The sequence below is a fragment of the Nematolebias whitei genome, chromosome 2 (assembly GCF_014905685.2).
Source record: "Nematolebias whitei isolate Nwh7 chromosome 2, NemWhi1, whole genome shotgun sequence".
Classification (NCBI taxonomy): domain Eukaryota; kingdom Metazoa; phylum Chordata; class Actinopteri; order Cyprinodontiformes; family Rivulidae; genus Nematolebias; species Nematolebias whitei.
Window position 1 is genome coordinate 49,299,423 of NC_056499.1, and position 18,022 is coordinate 49,317,444.

Sequence of the window (18,022 nt, forward strand, 5' to 3'; positions counted from 1 at the left end):
CTTGGATGAGGGGCGAAACGTTTCTTTTTAACAAAAAAAAACGAAGTCCAGATGACATGATTCAACCTTTTTTGTTGTTATATACCTGGATGACTGAGAAAACAAACTTTGTGTTTTTGAAACCATTAGTGAAAAGGCCAGACTTCAGGGGTATCTGAGGCAGGCTTGAAACACAAGAGTCAGGGTGGCTTCTGGGTAATACCAGATGGCTAGGCCTCAGACTGACGAAGCCTCTTGGATGAGGGGCGAAACGTTTCTTTTTAACAAAAAAAACGAAGTCCAGATGACATGATTCAACCTTTTTTGTTGTTATATACCTGGATGACTGAGAAAACAAACTTTGTGATAATTTCACTGTATTTCGGTACAATGATAATAAATCTTATTCTGATTCTGAGAATTCTGATTATGATCACATTCATACACCGATGGGACACACATCAGAGGCAACGAGGGGTTCAGTGTCTTACACAGGGACACTTCAACATGTGACTGCTGGTGGAATCAAACCCCCATTTCTCCCATTGGAAGACGACAGCTCTAACCACTCAGCCACAGCTGCCCTGTATAATTCATGTTTTTTCTTGAATCTTCATCCTACATATACCCACCACCACGCCTTCCTCACCTATACTGAAGTACTCATTCTTCAGCAGAGCCGTAACCTCTGTCTCCAGAGGGATGGGGTCACACAGCAGGATATCCTTCCCCGCCACCTCACACTCGTAGCCATCATCGAAACGGAGGCGGAAGCTTCCTTCGCCGGCATCTTTCATGATGCGGCCTGAGTAGAAGTATCTGTTGGATGACCACTTGGCGACCACCCGTAGGCCAACGAAGCTGCTCCTCGCCGAGCTCCCCTCTTCCGGTGACGACCTAAGGGAGTCTGAGCGGCTGGACAGTTCGGGGTCGGTGGGGCTGACGGGGATGCGTGGGGGTGACGTTTGGGTGTAGGGCCCGTCGTCTGAGGAATGTATCTGGCTGTGAGCACCAAGTCTCGGCAGCAAGCCAACACCACCCCCCCTTTAAGAAAAAAGCAGAGTCCTGTCAAACAACAGACCTTTCACAGTCCTGCACATGCACTCCTTAAGAGTTTAGCCTCATTTCGTCTAAGCTTACCATCTGTTTAAGATTTTTACTGAAAACCTCATGATTGTTATTTAAACAACAAATGCAACTGTTTCTCAGCTGATATTTAAAGAAAATTTTTATGTCAAAGCAAGTTGACCTTACATATAAACTCCCTCCCATTCAGTAAAACAACAAAAAAAGATGATCCTTGTATTTTTCATAGTAGCAAATGTAGTTTTACTCGAATACAAGAAAAATAAAACAAACCAACTTGGGTTAATTCTAATTATCATGTGATTGCTGCTAAAAATTTCGTGTTAGAGTTCATAAATGTGAAAATCTGTCTGCTTTTTGATGAAAAGCAAGTTTTTTGATTTTGATGGACAAAAAAAAGTTTTTAAGGAAGGAATTGATTACTAGATGCAGCAGAATTAGTGAAAATAGGAAAGGTGAAGAGTTATTGATTGTTAGAGAAAGTGGCAGCATGGTGGACCCTAAGGGGGAACTCACCTGGACAAGGAGGAGCGGGATGGGGGCCGGCCCCTTCTAGCCCTTCCTCTTGGGGTCAGCGGGACGAAGGCCCAGGACCCGGAGGTGCTGCCGCCTCTGCCCATTGTGACCACTGACCCTGCCCTTTGACCCCTGTGACCCCTCTGTTGATGCCCACCTCCCCTCCTGGGACTGCAGACACACAGAGGGGACGAACGGAGTCTGTCAGGTTGTATAGACACTGATCTGAGGGGGCTTTTTTTTTACGTACGAGCGACCCCAGACTGATGCCTGACACAACATGAACCTAAAGCAGGTGAGGATCAGTGAATCACTGAGAAACCAGGTGTCAGAGGATCAGAAGGGAGAGAGCAAACTCAGCATGCAGCTAACATAAACACAACAGATCGGAGAGGCTCAGGTTCAAGTCGGGGCAGTACCTGCTAGTCTTGGTCCCTCTGCTGGGGGGCATGATGAAGACCGGCCTGGTGTGGCCGATGCTGCTGCTCGTTCCACCAGAGCTCTGTTGAAGGCTGGAGGTCCTGGACAGAGAGCTGATGTCACCCAAGTCACCTGAGGTCAGTGAGCTGTGGCCTGTGCGGCTTGGAGACACGTCACTCTCCAGGACTTGACAGTCCACTACCGGCTCTTCACGCTCCTAAAACAGGAAACAAAACAAACACATCAAACATGCGGAGGGACTTCCGGTTGGATGGGCGAAGCGATGACAGCGTAGAAAGGTTGCCCCCCACGTTTTAGTAAAGAGTGCCCACAACAACTCGAATAATTAAAAAACGTGAGCGCATTTGAATTTAAAAGATCGTGAGAATGCCTAAATATAAGCAAAAAATGTTTTGATGCAGACGGCGCTATTAGAGAGAACGTTAGCCAGGAGCCCTGGACTGCAGAGAAATGGAGGAAATGTAATCAGACCACAGCCAGGAGCAGATGGAAGAAGTACGTCTCACTCAGCCTTATCCTGAAAGAACTAAGAGTTCAGGAAGGACAACAGTCAGCAGTTGAAACAGATTTGTGAAGACAAACAACTAATATGAGAATAGAGGAGGGTGAAAAGAGGATAAAAGTGGTGGAAGAAATGGTCACTGAGATTCTGAAGCTACAGCTGGACGTGAATCTGACAGACTTAAGAGAGCCGCTCCAGAGGAGAAAACGTCAGAATACACAGACTCAAAGGTTGTTTTCACACCTGATAGTCCGGTAGACTCGGTTCGGGACCAATATTCATAACATTTTGTTTACATTTGAGCTGATGCGTTTGCATTCACACTGCACTGTGCAGTCGAGTCAACCTGTTGAACCAACCTATTCCCCCACTCGCCTGTGGGGGCGCTGCACCAAGAACTACTAAAAGAAACGACACAAAAACCTCTGAAGACACGTCGTCTTCTTCTTCTGGAAATAAAAACAAAAACGGAGTGGCATCTAGTTTTAGCAGTTTTAGGAGTTATATTTTGTCATTTTTCAAAAATGGACTCAGCATGAGCAGAAGATGAGACAGAAGACCATGGAGAATATTGTTTTTCACACAAGGCAGCTGACGGCTCCATATGAGGTAATAGAAATGTGTGTTTGTTTGCCCTGCACTGTACTCCACTTCTTGCTTGTGGAGCGGGGCCCGGTCTGATTACATTCACAATGCACTCAAACCGCGCTGGAGTTTTCTTCTACCAGACCGAGACCTAGGTTTTAGCCTGGGCCAGAGTTCGCCTTTTTGTTCCGTGACAGAGTTCGATGGCACGTTCACACCTCCACAAACGAACCGGACTTCCTAGGAAAACGAGCTAGAGCTCGATTAAAGCGGACTAAACAGGGCTGGTGTGAATGCACCCAAAGAGGGAGCCGAAGAGGGCCGAGCACCGGGCCCGGACAATAAAACCACCAACAGGAGCTCACCGAGGTCCATTGTGGTCCAACTGTCAAACTATAGGATGAAGGAGGACCTACTGAAATAGGCCTGACAAAAGAAGGGATTTTAACTCCATGGAAAAAGCATTATCTAGATCATGACTACACACCTGGTGTGCTGAAAACGGGAAAGGAAAATGATGAAGCTAAGTCAAGAGTTAAAGGCAAGACAGCAAAATACAGAAAAATTATTCAGGGAAACCTATTAAAGTTTTTCCAGAGATGTGAGACTGGTGTGGAGGTTCACCTTCCAGCAGGACAATGACCCTAAACACGCCCCTGAAGCATCCATCCTCCGGTTTAAAGAGAACCAGTTAAAGGTACTATAATGGTCCAGTCAAAGCCCAAAATGTCCAAAGGGTAGATGATTAAACTCATGGAGACGGATCTGAAGAAATCCCAGGAATCAATACACGCATGCACCATTTCTCAGTTTATATGTTTTATTTAGAAGTTTTTCCCCAATTAAAATATCGCTAATAGACAAATTAGAATTTCAATTAATTTAACACTATAAAAATAGAAAGATTGCCTAGATGGATGTATACTTTTGCAGCTTCCTGTATGTGTCATCAGAGTTCAAACAACTACAAGGAATACTTTAAATACTTCCAGATTTAGCAGCACTCTTAAGGTTTGAAAAATATTTGACGGTTTCATGAAGAAAACTTTACTAAAGTGTATTTCTTTTAATAGTTAACCACTGCCCAATTAATTTAAATTTGAAAGAGGAATAAAAATTCTGATGGTTTAGCCTTGACTGAATCAGGCTCAGAAAGCTTCACCGCTCCTCTGGATCTCTTAGAAGGCTGATTTTTTTTAAAAATCAAAGTCATTTTTTACACACAAACAAAAAAAAGAGAATACACAGAACAGAAAACTCATCCCACCCATCCCCTCACAGCGGATCAGTCACGAACACACAAATAAACTAAACAGGCATTGACAAGTTTTCCACATGCAACATAAAAGGATGCCAAGTGTCCCAAAATCTTTGAACAGAAACATTCAGGGTATAACTAATTATTCTAGATTAATTTTATACATCACTTCTCTTATCCATTGAACATTTGTTGGGGAGTGTGGGTTCTCCCAATTTCACAAGACGAGTCTTCTGGCTAGAAGAGAGCCAAAAGCAATCACATTCTTCTCGTACTTGCTTAAGGACGTATCCACAGGGACCATCTCCAACACTGAGATGAGTGGTGAGGGGTGTATAGTTTTGCCACATATAAATAAATAAAATAAAGTGCTGTGTGTTGTCATCATCATATGGGAACATACAATGGCGAAATTGGTTCTCTGCATTTAATCCATAGGACCTGGGATACACTCGGGTGGAGCAGTGGGCAGCTATGTAAGCACACGGGGAGCAATTAGGGATTAGGTGTCTTGCTCAGACACCATGACATGTGGGAATGGCTGGGGATCGAACCTGGGACTTTTGGGTCCCGAGTTGGTTGCGCTACCTCTACCCCATGAGAGGTGTCAAAAATAGATTGCCAAAAGTCTGCAGTTTGGGACAGGTCCAGAATGTATGTAAGAATGTAGCTGAAGTTTGTTTACAACAAAATGCGAGGTCCAGGTGGGCTTTGATCTTGGACAACTTGTCTTTGGACCAGTACAGTCTGTGCACTACCTTGATTTGGATTACAGCATGTCTCAGACAGACTGAAGATGAGTAAATGTCGCCCAGGACATCCTTGTAAAAGAGATTAATAAGCTCAATAGATTTCTTCCTGGTAAAATAAAGGTTTAAAAAAATGTTCTTAATGATCTGTCATCAACTTGAGTCTGATATGGATTCCTCCAAGTCCATTTCCCATTTCAGTTTAAGGCAGTCCAAACTGGTCTCATGGTATGAAATGAGCAGTGTATAAATTTTGCTGAGGACCCCCTTAGGATCAGACCTGTACTCCAAAATCTTAACCACAATATGTTTAGAGGGGTACAAAGGAAAACAATCAGAGTTAAGACTTCACAAAATGTCTCTGCTGCAAATCTCTGAAAAACTGTGACTTGTGGATATTAAACTTCTGTATCAGCTGTTCAAAAGAAGCAAACTTATCATCAACATAGAGATCATATAGTGAACGTACTCCCCTCAAGACCCAGGTGTCAAAAGCTGTATCATCTAGTGAGGGAGTAAACATATGATTATTTGACACAGGTGCCAGAAACAGTTACTCTGTAGAGTTAAATGTCCTCCTGAACTGATTCCAAATCTTAATTCACAATTGGGAATGGAAGAATTGAAATTGGGAACAGACAAATTGAACGAACGATCACAATTGTGTTTTAAGTGTAGGTTGATATTGATTGTTTAAAGGGCAGCTGAGAGCAGAGTAATGCAGAGGGGGAGCTGGATCTAAGTGAGGCCCTCTCCAAAGCCACCCAACTGGGAGGAGTATCCTTACCCAACCAGAATAGTAGAGCTCTGATATAAACCGCCCAGTAATAGTGAAAGAATGCTGAATTTAACAGCAAGAGTCCATCTTTACAAAAATGTTTGAGAAGTTCTTGGAGATGTCTCATATCCTCCTACGTAAGCCAAATGAATTACCATAATTCAGTCGGTGGGTAAGAGTTGCCTATTGGTACCCTAACATCCCGTTACATTTTTATTACATGTACAAGGAGTTCCCGTTTTTCAGACTACGATGTCAGGTTTTCAATCGGAGCGTGACACTTTGTTTTCACCAACATTCATGGATTCATTCAAGGATTTTTATTGTCATATCAGCTCACATTTGCATGTTAATGGTACGAAATATGGACTCAGGTCCCAGATCAAGAAACCTAACAGTTAACAAATAAATAAATACAAAAGAGTATAAATACACACACACACACACGTGTGTGAATGCATGCGCGCACATTAATAAATAAAGTTAAAAATAAAAAAAGTAAGCTGAGGCTGAATTAGGTGCAGCTCGAGCTCAGCACTGACAGCTGCTCTGAATGCCCTCAGCTGCCTGCTTGAGGGAAGAGGGGGGCTGCTTCCCAGTCACAGCCTTCCTCTGCCGTGCCACAAGGTGACGCAGGTGCAGAGAACGCTCCCCACCACACAGCAATAGCTATTAGGTAATGTTCAATGGTTTTAGAAAAAAATTCCTTCATCACATCAAACATGGCAACAGCTGTGGCCAGCCGGCAGCCATTTCTCCCAGAAGGGTTAGTTTAGTTCACAGGGACAAAGATACCTACCTCCGTCACTCTGCGGTCCACCTCTTTGCCGTCTTCATAGTACACATCTGTGATGATCCGTGTGATGGTGGTCCGCACCTCCTGGATGGTGCGCACATGTCTATGGTGGGTCGAAGTTGAAGTTTTTTTAAACAATGGAGAATCTGCTTCTCCCTTTAGGGCAGAATCACAGTGTGAGCAACAGAGACAAACATGAGCTGGTGTTATCTAGGTCCATCTGGACCAAACTCCTCATACCTGACCAGGAGGCAAGCGCAGACCTGGTCCATCCAAGCTGGTCTGCTGGGAGATGGTCTGCTGCTGAAGCTGAGACATGCATTAAGAGAAATGTCAGGATGTGTTTCTGCTCAAGATGAAACATGCTCAAGATCTTGAGATGAAACATTACCAGCTACTGTTACTGGTGCACTGAAATATATGACAAGTTTTAACTCTTGTCCATCCAGTCCCAAATATTCCAACCATACCTCTGTGAAATATTGAATTATTATTAATATTTTCCATCTAACTTTGTCCAACAGCTGACAAATACAAAACTACAATCATCAGCCTCTTCTGTTGTTCACAGACAAATTGTTTTTATCCCTTTGCTGAACAACAAAAGACCCCTAAATTATCGGCTTAATTACAGTTAATAATTACGTTATTAATTAATAATGGACAAAATTAACTAAAACTCAACAATCAGTCATTCCTTGGAAGTTTGGTTCAATCATTAAAGAACAGAGAAACAAATGAAACCAGCCTCAACTAAAAGGATTCTACCCTGATCTAAAAAAGTTTAGTCTGGTCCTCTGGACATTCAAAAAACAAAACAAAGCAAAACAAAAAAAAAAGTAGTTTTGTCTTTCATCCGAAAGACTTCTTTTCATCCGAAAGACTTCTTTTCATCCGAAAGACTTCTTTTCATCCGAAACACTTCTTCAGTGACTGAAGAAGTGTTTCGGATGAAGAACAAAACGTTTCTACTTTTTTGTTTGTTTGTTTTGCTTTGTTTTGTTTTTTGAATGTCCAGAGGACCAGACTTAACTTTTTTAGATTTTTCTACCTGGATTATTGAGCATGCATCAGGATATTCTGCCCTTAATATTCTGTGGCACAACTTTAGAAGCAATCAGAGCAATTAAGCAATTTCTATGTCTCTGAGACTTCTGCACCTGTCCACAAGTATTCTGGTCCACTCCTCATGAACAAACTGCTCCAGCTGTCTCAGGTTTGAAGGCTCCTTCTCTAGATGTTTCAGCTCCTTCCACAGATGTTCAACAGGATTTAGATCAGGACTCAAGAGGACCACTTCAGAACAGTCCAATATTTGGTTCTAAGCCATTCCTGGGTGATTTAGCTGTGTGTTTAGAGTTGGAGGACTCTTGATTTCTTAACTTGTTGTGGAGTCTTCGGCAACTGTTTGTATCATCCACACTTCCACCTGTCCTCAGTTGTCCTCTTGTGGACATGTCCAGGGGTTTGTATCTGGTCCCGTGGACCATAAACTTCTGACTAATCTGTGCACTGTAGTCAGAGGAACATCCAGCAGCTTGGAGATGGTCTTACAGTCTATACCTTTAACTTGCTGCTTCCTGTGCTCCATGTTCAGAGTTACACACATTCATTCTAAACAGCCCTGTGACTACCTGTCATCCTTTAAACCGGCAGTATGACTGATTACAGACTGAAGACACCTGTGATGATAATTACTGGACACGTTCAAGTCCGACTCTTTCTGTGAAGGCTAACAATTAAAATCACTTTACATTTAAAACCTACATTTATTTTTTATACAACAATTTAAAGCAAAACAATTGACTTTGTTTAAACTTCAACAAGCGTTACTGGCGTTCAGTTGACGATGCCTTGTTAAAGAATGTCTCAACAATATTCTAATAAAACGAGAGAGGAATAGACAAAATCATGATGCAACACTGTTGACAAACAATGTTCTAATAAATCCTCACAGGCCTGAACAAACCTTGCTGGGGGGCATGGAAGTGGTGTGCTTGTTGGACGTCTGGGAAACTGGCCCGACCTCAGTGCTGTTCGTGGGGTTTGGGTCTGGACCTGCAGGCAGTCTTGGTCTCTCCTCTGATGGGTCAACAGGAATGAAGGGACCTTTACAGTTCTCCTGCGATGCTGACCGCTCATCCTGTTGTGAAAGCTCTGACTGGCTGTTAAGGAGGATGTTGCACTCCAGCAAAGATGCTTGGGAGCTCATCGCTGGCGAGGAAAAGAGCTTCCCCCTGACAAATGATTGAAAGATGCTGTGAGGAGTCTTTACAACGATTCACAGTTTCAACATGAAAATCCACCAAAAACTGTGATTCAAAACATACATTTTGTAACTGCTGCAAAGTTACAGTCGATGCTGAGCGCTGAGTGACCTAGCTGAAGTTTACTGAAGCAGCTGAAACTGAGCTTTAAAAGCAAACAGAAACAGAAAACTAGCTAAAAGCTAAAACTGTAGAACATTACCTAATAGCTAAAAGGAGCAAAACACTAGCAAAAACTAAATGTAAACAAAATACTAGCCAAAAGTAGGAAATAGTTGCAAAAGGCTAACCAAAATCTAAAAGTATCAGGGGATTTTTGGTCCAGGTCAAGGCTGTTTATCACTAATGTTAAATGAATGTTGAGCCGTGTGCGAGTTCATAGAGGAGCCTGCATGTGCAGCTGGATGAGGTCATCAGGGCCTGCCTCTGAGCCAAGGACTGATAAGCCTACAGTAGTCCCTCGCTACTTTACAGTTCATTTATCGCAGCCTCGCTCTATCGTGGTTTTTCAAAATAAGATTGGGCACGACACACAATTGGCTGATTGTTGGATGAGCCACATGATCAACATATAATTTTTATTAAAAATAAATTATTTTAAATTATTTAGCACCTGCTGCACCTTTGTGCAGCCCTTACTGCAGGATAAACTTCCTTCTGCAGCTGATCAGCTGTTCTCCGTGCAGAGAAGAGAAGTGGGCGTGGTCAAGAGTGCTTGCAGGTGGTTGACAGCAACGGAGGTATGGAGCTGAAATCATGACATTTTGTGCTCTTTTAGAGTTTTGGAGTTTAGACACATTGTTTAGAATATTGCAAGAGTGTGGGAAGAGTTTAAAATGCCTTAATATACATCTATATAAATAATAAAATAAACTACTCCTTACTCCTTGTACTACTATTCCTACTTCGCGTATTTTCACTTATCGCAGGGCTTCAGGGTACAGATCCCCTGCGATAAACGAGGGACTACTGTGTATAAAACAATTCTCACACACTGTCCGGTGCAGATTCTCACGACCGGGCTTCAATGAAACATCCTGGCGTGACCGTCTGTCCTTACAAGTAAAACTCGGTTAAAATCTTCTTCTGTTGTGTGGCTTCTTTTATTAATTAATATGACTAGAGGATATTTTTATCCCAAAAAATTTATCAAAAGCGAGCAAAAAGCTAAATGTAGTAAAACGATAGCTAAAAGCTAATGCAACATAATAGTAGCCAAAAGCAGGAAAAACTGTAGCTAGAATGACAACCTGAACTGCAGAGGCTGAAAGTCACAAGAGCAAACATATCTTCTGATGTTCTCACAGCAGCAGAACTTCACAGGTCTAACAGGAGTTAAATGTTCATGTTTTACATCATCGCTGGGAGCTTCAGTCATGTCACTCCACATTAACACAGTCATCAGTTTGTAAGCTGCCTCACCAAGAAGCACAGGACAACTGATTCCCTTTAACGTAAAAGAAGCATCAGAAAAACAAACGAAACTTTTACTTCGTAGTTGAAGACGTTTAGCTTCCCGTCTGGGCAGCTTTATTGATTCAAAACTGTAGAGAGGAGTTCCAAGTTTGAAGCTCCTCTCTCCACATCTGATGTTAAACTAAATCCCCAGTGGTAAATTGACTGTATTTATACAGCCGCTCCTTTCTGTCTTATCAAGATATTCAAAGCTCTTTACAATCTGTGCCCTCATTCATACAGCACTCTACTAGATATGTACAAAGAATAATCATACCATACCATACCATTTATTTATAAAGCACTTAAAACAGCGACAAGGCCAACCAAAGTGCTGTACAGACAGAACAACAGGTAACACAAAACAATATACAAAATGAGGTAAATCAGAATATAGACATAAAAACGATGCAGATAATGATGACAAACCAGTGTGGAGCATACAGGTTCAAAACACAGATCATCTGGTGTTGAAAGCTACTGAACAGTAGTGAGTTTTTAAACGGGACTTGAAAACCGAGAGGGAGGGGGCCTGTCTGACAAGCAGAGGTAACTCGTTCCAGAGTCTTGGTCCTGCTACAGAGAAGGCCCTGTCACCTCTGTGCTTAAGACGAGTTCCTGGAACTGTGAGGAACAACTGGTCCGCTGACCTCAGGGAACGTGGAGGGACATACGGTTGTAGCAGATCAGAGAGATGGGGGGGGGGGGGGGTGAAACTGTTCAGTGATTTGTAGACATACAGGAGTATTTTGAACTGGACTCGAAGGTGAACCAGTAACCAGTGCAGTGAGGCCAAAACTGGAGTAATGTGCTCTCTTTTGCCTTAATCAGAGCTTTATCACATTCAGACACTGATGGGGCACACATCGGAGGTCGGAGGATATGAGGGGTTCAGTGACTTGCCCAGGGACACTTGGGCATGTGATTGCTTTTGGAATCGAACCCTCAACTCCTGCATTGGAGGACAACTGCTCTAACCACTCAGCCACAACAATGTAGAGAAACAGGAAGTGGGCTGTGAGACGTCGTACCTGACAGGTGTAGTAGTGTTGCTTTCAGGCTGACCGTCCTCTACTGCCTCCTGCTGCCGGTGCGCCTGACGGACCCGAGTGAACACAGAGGGGCTGCTGCAACATCAAACAGCTGTTTAGACATCCTGTTTTCACCATCAGCTGCTGCAGTTTGACCACAGGAACTAGACTCAGCCCAGAGGCCAGGTCCTGATCCCTGTGGTCCTGCTTTTTAAACTGACAGGGATATTCAACTGGTGGCCCGGGGGCCAAATCAGACCCACAGGTGAGCTCAGTTAAACCATAAAACAAACTTATTAACACAGTAACTGCTGGATGTCTGGTCCCTGAGCTCTTGGCTCTCAGTAACTGTGGCCCCCTGAGCTGTTTAGTTGAACATCCCTGGACTAAACTAAGATCCAACATTTAAAAAACAGCCCTGGTGAGAAGGTCGTACCTTTGAAACTTCAAGGGTGGTTAAAGTGAAGAACATATCTGATTAGTTGTTTAATCGCAGCCTGACAATTTAAAATCTCCAGTTTAAATCATAAACACAAGGAGCAGTGGGCACTAGGAAATAATTCAATAATCTAGACCAGGGGTCTGCAACCTACAGCTCTGGAGCCACATGTGACTCTTTGGTCCCTCCACAGCGGCTCTTTCAAACTTTGACCAAAACTAACTTAAATTGAATTTTATGTTTAAAAAAATTAGTTTTAGCCGTTTTCCTGTCATTTCATTTGCATACAGTGCCTTGCAAAAGTATTCGGCCCCCTTGAACTTTTCAACCTTTTGCCACATTTCAGGCTTCAAACATAAAGATATAAAAATGTAAATTTTTTGTGAAGAGTCAACAACAACTGGGACACAATCGTGAAGTGGAATGAAATTTATTGGATGTGTCAAACTTTTTTAACAAATAAAAAACTGAAAAGTGGGGCGTGCAATATTAATCGGCCCCTTTACTTTCAGTGCAGCAAACTCACTCCAGAAGTTCAGTGAGGATCTATGAATGATCCAATGTTGTCTCAAATGACTGATGATGATAAATAGAATCCACCTGTGTGTAATCAAGTCTCCATATAAATGCACCTGCTCTGTGATAGTCTCAGGGTGCTGTTCAAAGCGCAGAGAGCATCATGAAGACCAAGGAACACACCAGGCAGGTCCGAGATACTGTTGTGGAGAAGTTTAAAGCTGGATTTGGATACAAAAAGAATTCCCAAGCTTTAAACATCCCAAGGAGCATTGTGCAAGCAATCATATTGAAATGGAAGGAATATCAGACCACTGCAAATCTACCAAGACCCGGCCGTCCCTCTAAACTTTCATCTCGAACAAGGAGAAGATTGATCAGAAATGCAGCCAAGAGGCCCATGATCACTCTGGATGAACTGCAGAGATCTACAGCTGAGGTGGGAGAGTCTGTCCATAGGACAACAATCAGTCGTACACTGCACAAATCTGGCCTTTATGGAAGAGTGGCAAGAAGAAAGCCATTTCTCAAAGATATCCATAAAAAGTGTTGTTTAAAGTTTGCCACAAGCACCTGGGAGACACCAAACATGTGGAAGAAGATGCTCTGGTCAGATGAAACCAAAATCGAACTGTTTGTCCACAATGCAAAATTATATGTTTGGCATAAATGCAACACAGCTCATCACCCTGAACACACCATCCCCACTGTCAAACATGGTGGTGGCAGCATCATGGTTTGGGCCTGCTTTTCGTCAGCAGGGACAGGGAAGATGGTCAGAATTGATGGGAAGATGGATGGGGCCAAATACAGGACCATTCTGGAAGAAAACCTGTTTGAGTCTGCAAGAGACCTGAGACTGGGACGGAGATTTATCTTCCAACAAGACAATGATCCAAAACATAAAGACAAATCTTTAATGGAATGGTTCACAAATAAACATATCCAGGTGTTGGAATGGCCAAGTCAAAGTCCAGACCTGAATCCAATCGAGAATCTGTGGAAAGAGCTGAAGACTGCTGTTCACAAACGCTCTCCATCCAACCTCACTGAGCTCGAGCTGTTTTGCAAAGAATGGGCAAGAATTTCAGTGTCTCCATGAGCAAAACTGATAGAGACATACCCCAAGAGACTTGCAGATGTAACTGCAGCAAAAGGCGAAGCTACAAAGTATTAACGCAAGGGGGCCAAATAATATTGCACGCCCAACTTTTCAGTTTTTTATTTGTTAAAAAAGTTTGACACATCCAATAAATTTCATTCCACTTCACGATTGTGTCCCACTTGTTGTTGATTCTTCACAAAAAATTAAAATTTGATATCTTTATGTTTGAAGCCTGAAATGTGGCAAAAGGTTGAAAAGTTCAAGGGGGCCGAATACTTTCGCAAGCCACTGTATATGTGGATATTAGTACTAATATCCAGAGTGAATTATACTCTAACTTTATGTTTTATTTCTTCAAAGTAAGATAAGATAAGATATCCTGATGCATGCTCAATAATCCAGGTAGAAAAATCCAAGAAAGTTCAATCTGGTCCTCTGGACATTCAAAAAAACAAAAAACAAAACAAAGCAAAAAAAAATGTAGAAACGTTTCGTCTCTCATCCAAGACTGAGGAAGTCTCTTGGATGAGAGACGAAACGTTTCTACATTTTTTTTTTGCTTTGTTTTGTTTTTTTGAATGTCCAGAGGACCAGATTGAACTTTCTTGGATAAGAAAAGATAGTACTCAATACAACAATTTCCTGCGGGATCAATAAAGTTCTATCGGAACTAAATTTAAAAAATTGCATAAGCCTGCACAGTTCATTGTTTTAGTTTAAAAAAAATTGGCAAAATAATATCTATATTTTTTTCTTTACAAGAATCCAGTCTTCTGTGATTGCGACCTGGAAATGGGCACCAGTAATACAGGTTTTCTAGCTAAAAAGTTAAAAGAAGCACTCATGTTGCCTCTTCCCTCATGCTAAACGCCCCCTGCCCCCACTCAAAAACTGTTAGTACAAGCTGCGCTCAGTGTCCGTCCCCCCATCAACAAAAATCATGGATGAGATGAGCACCCCGCCATGGCAAGTTAACTAGGGGAAACACTGCACTGCAACCCATAAAGAAAGAAATGGATAAAGATGGATGGATGGATGGATGGATGGATGGAATCCAGTCTTTTCTTTTGTCTTCAAATGTAAAATCAATAAATGTTAAAAATCATTGGATGTTTTTAGTTTTATAATTTCACACCTACTGGTCAGAAAAGCCCCCTCTAACAAACTTAAAGTGGCCCATGGGCCACTAGTTGACAATGACAACTGTAGCAGGTTTTGTGGCTCTGGACACGTTGAATTTAGTGAATGAAAGAGCAGAAATGGCTCTTTTGATCGTAAAGGTTACAGATTCCTGATCTAGACCAATAAAACCATCTGCACACAAGTTATGACTGAAGACACAAATAATGAAACCCCAACAGTAGAACTTACAGAAAGAAAACTACAGAAACTATGCATTCATTTATAAACCTGGAGATGGATGTCCACAACATAGACCTTCAGCCCGAGTGGAAACCAACAAAGCAACACCTTTAAAGATTATTTAAAGTGGGCTTCTGTGGAAAGATTACAACAGGTCATATCTGGTTATAAACACTTAATATTGTTATAAACAGTTATTATCTGGTCTTTGGACAACCTCAGGAACCTCAGAAACAGACTACGACTGACAGGATTGATGAGTAAATGGCTAGTCTGAGCAGGAATAAAGATTACAACAACTCATTCATTCACCACTTGCTCAAGCCGAGATCGGATGCTTCCCTCCCTCCCTCCCTCCCTCTTTGCTTTGCTGCTCTGTCTGTCTGTGAAACTGCTGTGAGACTATCTTGCATTTCTACCGAACCGTAATTATGGACTGTTGTGATCAGCTGGTCCCTCAACTCAATTTACAACATTTCTTCGAAGAGAAGACAGGCTTTAGGCGAGCCGATTTATCCTGTTGGCACGTATGCAGCTGGATATCTCATCGACTGGAAAACTTGATGTGTCTTTCTCTGCTGCCATCTGTGGATTTTAAGGACGCATATTTAATTGGATTTTTGATAACTGGTTCCTGCTTTTTGGATTTGGCTGGTTGCTGGTTTTATCTACAATCAAGGAAGTCGTTGGCAGCAAATTTGGACCCGATCATGCTGCTTGCCTTTTTGATGGCTTGGTTCGTGTCTCGTGTACCCGGACTCAAATGCTTTGGGCTGAATGGATCAGATCTTGGGGAATTTATTCAGTCACGTTCTATCAGTGTGGCCATGTATTTTGGACATTTCGGAAACGAGTGGACCAACACAGACTCAAGGTAGATGTCATTAAGTTCTGCCTGTCCCCAAAATAACTGTGTGTTTATCCAAGTTGGCTCCACTTGGCTGGCCTTGAAGGCCACCTTATCTGAATTCGCCTGAGAACATGTGATCTGACGCTCACCACCCCCTCCCTGAGGAATTTCCAACTGATAACCAGATGAAACCAGCTGAATAAACTTTGTGTCATCATTTCAGGACTCTTGGATTCTCAGAGGTTATTCTTGGCCATTTCTCGACATACCTCGAGAATGTTTATGGATCTCACCGGAGGACATTGACTGATTACAGTGACCTGGAGAGAATCTATAAGCGTTGTTGACCACTCTCGTCTCCTATTGCAGAATGTCTACAAAAATATGTGCTTGTTTGTGCGAGGTGTTTTTTAATATTAGAGGTTTATGGTTTTTTTTCTCAGGCAAGAAAAAAAAGTCTGATAGGAATTTTTTTTCGCCTCCAACACCTACATGTGTCCAGTTAACCACTGTTTTTGTCTGTCCAAACAGGTCTCACTTGTAAATGAGTCTTCGAGGCTCAATGTGATTTTTCCATTCATTCATTCATTCAACCTTTATTTAGACAGGTAAATCCCATTGAGCCTCGAGGACTCATTTACAAGAGAGACCTGATTTCAACAAAGAATGATGACAACAATTTATCTAAAGGTTGAATGAATGAACTCTAATCTCAATTAAAGGCCAGAACTCTACACGCCTCCAGCTTTTTGAGCTGTTTTAAGAAATATCCTCTTATTGATGGAGTTTTAATCGTTTAGGTAAAACTTCTGACGAAGCAAGATCTCGATCAGATGTGTGTAGGGAAGACTCTCAGCAACTACCACCCCATGAGCTCAATGTCTGTGACGCCGACAACACTAACCGTCTCTGTGTTTGATAAGGCTGATTTACAGTGACGGCCATTTTGGACTGGACCGACTCCAATAGTTAATCAGCTGCAGCCGTACGTTTGATTACATTCAGAAATGTTCAATGAAACCTGTCCAGTGGGGTTCAGGAAATGTTTTACTAACAGACAAAAACATGGATCACCTTCCCTTTTCAGCAGCGGACGATATTAATCTACAGCCTTTCTTTTGATGCTTTTTTCCAAATCTTACACCATTGCCAATTTTGCATTACATTGTTACTCTGGCAGAAATATTTTGTTCCTACTTTAAACATGCTGCTGTCCAGCCTCTCCTGAAAAAACCAAACCACGACCCCTCAGTCGTTTCCAACTTCCGGCCTGTCTCCAAACTCCCATTTGTTTCTAAAGTACTGGAGAAAATAGTCAAGTCTCAGTTGAAGTGCTTCCTGGAGGATCATGCCATCTTAGAGCTTTTCCAATCTGGCTTTAATCCTCTCCACAGCACTGAAACTGCCCTGCTGAAGGTTTTTAATGACATCTTCAGATTCACAGATACCGGTGATTCTGTGCTGCTTGTCCTGTTGGACCTCACAGCTGCCTTTGACACCATCGACCATGAGATCCTCATTGCTAGGTTGGAGCAGTGGGTGGGCGTCACAGGATCAGCCCTCAATTGGTTCAGATCTTACCTCACTGACAGATCCTTTTGTGTCTCCATCAAGGATTTTAGTTCCGTAGAGGCAGAGCTTAAATGGGGGGTTCCGCAGGGGGCCATACTGGGTCCCCTCCTATTCTCTTTATACCTGCTGCCGCTTGGTGCTATTTTCCGGAAACACAACATGCCCTTCCACTTCTATGCCAATGACTGTCAAATTTACTTCCCCCTAAGACACAATGGTACATGCTCTATTCAACCGCTGCTCAACTGCCTGGCTGACATCAAGGACTGGATGGCTTTAAATTTCTTAAGTTTCAATGAAAAGAAGTCTGAAGTCATGTTGTTCCCTCCCAACGACACGATCACAAACCACTGCATCGACCTTTCCGCTCTAACCCTGTCAGAAAAACAAAGAGTCACTAATCTGGGAGTGATAATGGACCCTTCCCTGAAGCTTAACAATCATGTAAACATGATTGTTAAATCATGCTTCTTCCAACTGAGGCGGCTGTCTAAATTGAAGCCCATATTGTCCAAAAATAACCTGGAGACAGTAATACATGCATTCATTACATCTAGGCTTGATTACTGCAATTCACTCCTGTTTGGTATCAGTCAGACCTCCATTGCACGACTACAACTGGTCCAGAATGCAGCAGCCCGATTTTTAACCAGTACAGGCAAAAGAGAGCACATTACACCAGTTTTGGCCTCACTGCACTGGTTACCGGTTCACTTTCGAATCCAGTTCAAAATA

At 42.5% G+C, this 18,022-nt stretch overlaps 1 protein-coding gene across 1 annotated transcript in view; it reads right to left on the reverse strand.

The window, feature by feature from the left end:
* The window catches only part of tp53bp1 (tumor protein p53 binding protein, 1), a gene marked incomplete at both ends in the record, with an annotated part of 265,669 nt that overhangs the window by 219,531 nt on the left and 28,116 nt on the right, over positions 1–18,022 (reverse strand). The window contains 7 exon segments of the mRNA XM_037692237.1: positions 629–1,023; positions 1,582–1,752; positions 2,001–2,218; positions 6,694–6,846; positions 6,931–6,999; positions 8,660–8,927; positions 11,444–11,539. Coding sequence (XP_037548165.1) covers positions 629–1,023; positions 1,582–1,752; positions 2,001–2,218; positions 6,694–6,846; positions 6,931–6,999; positions 8,660–8,927; positions 11,444–11,539 — 1,370 coding nt within the window.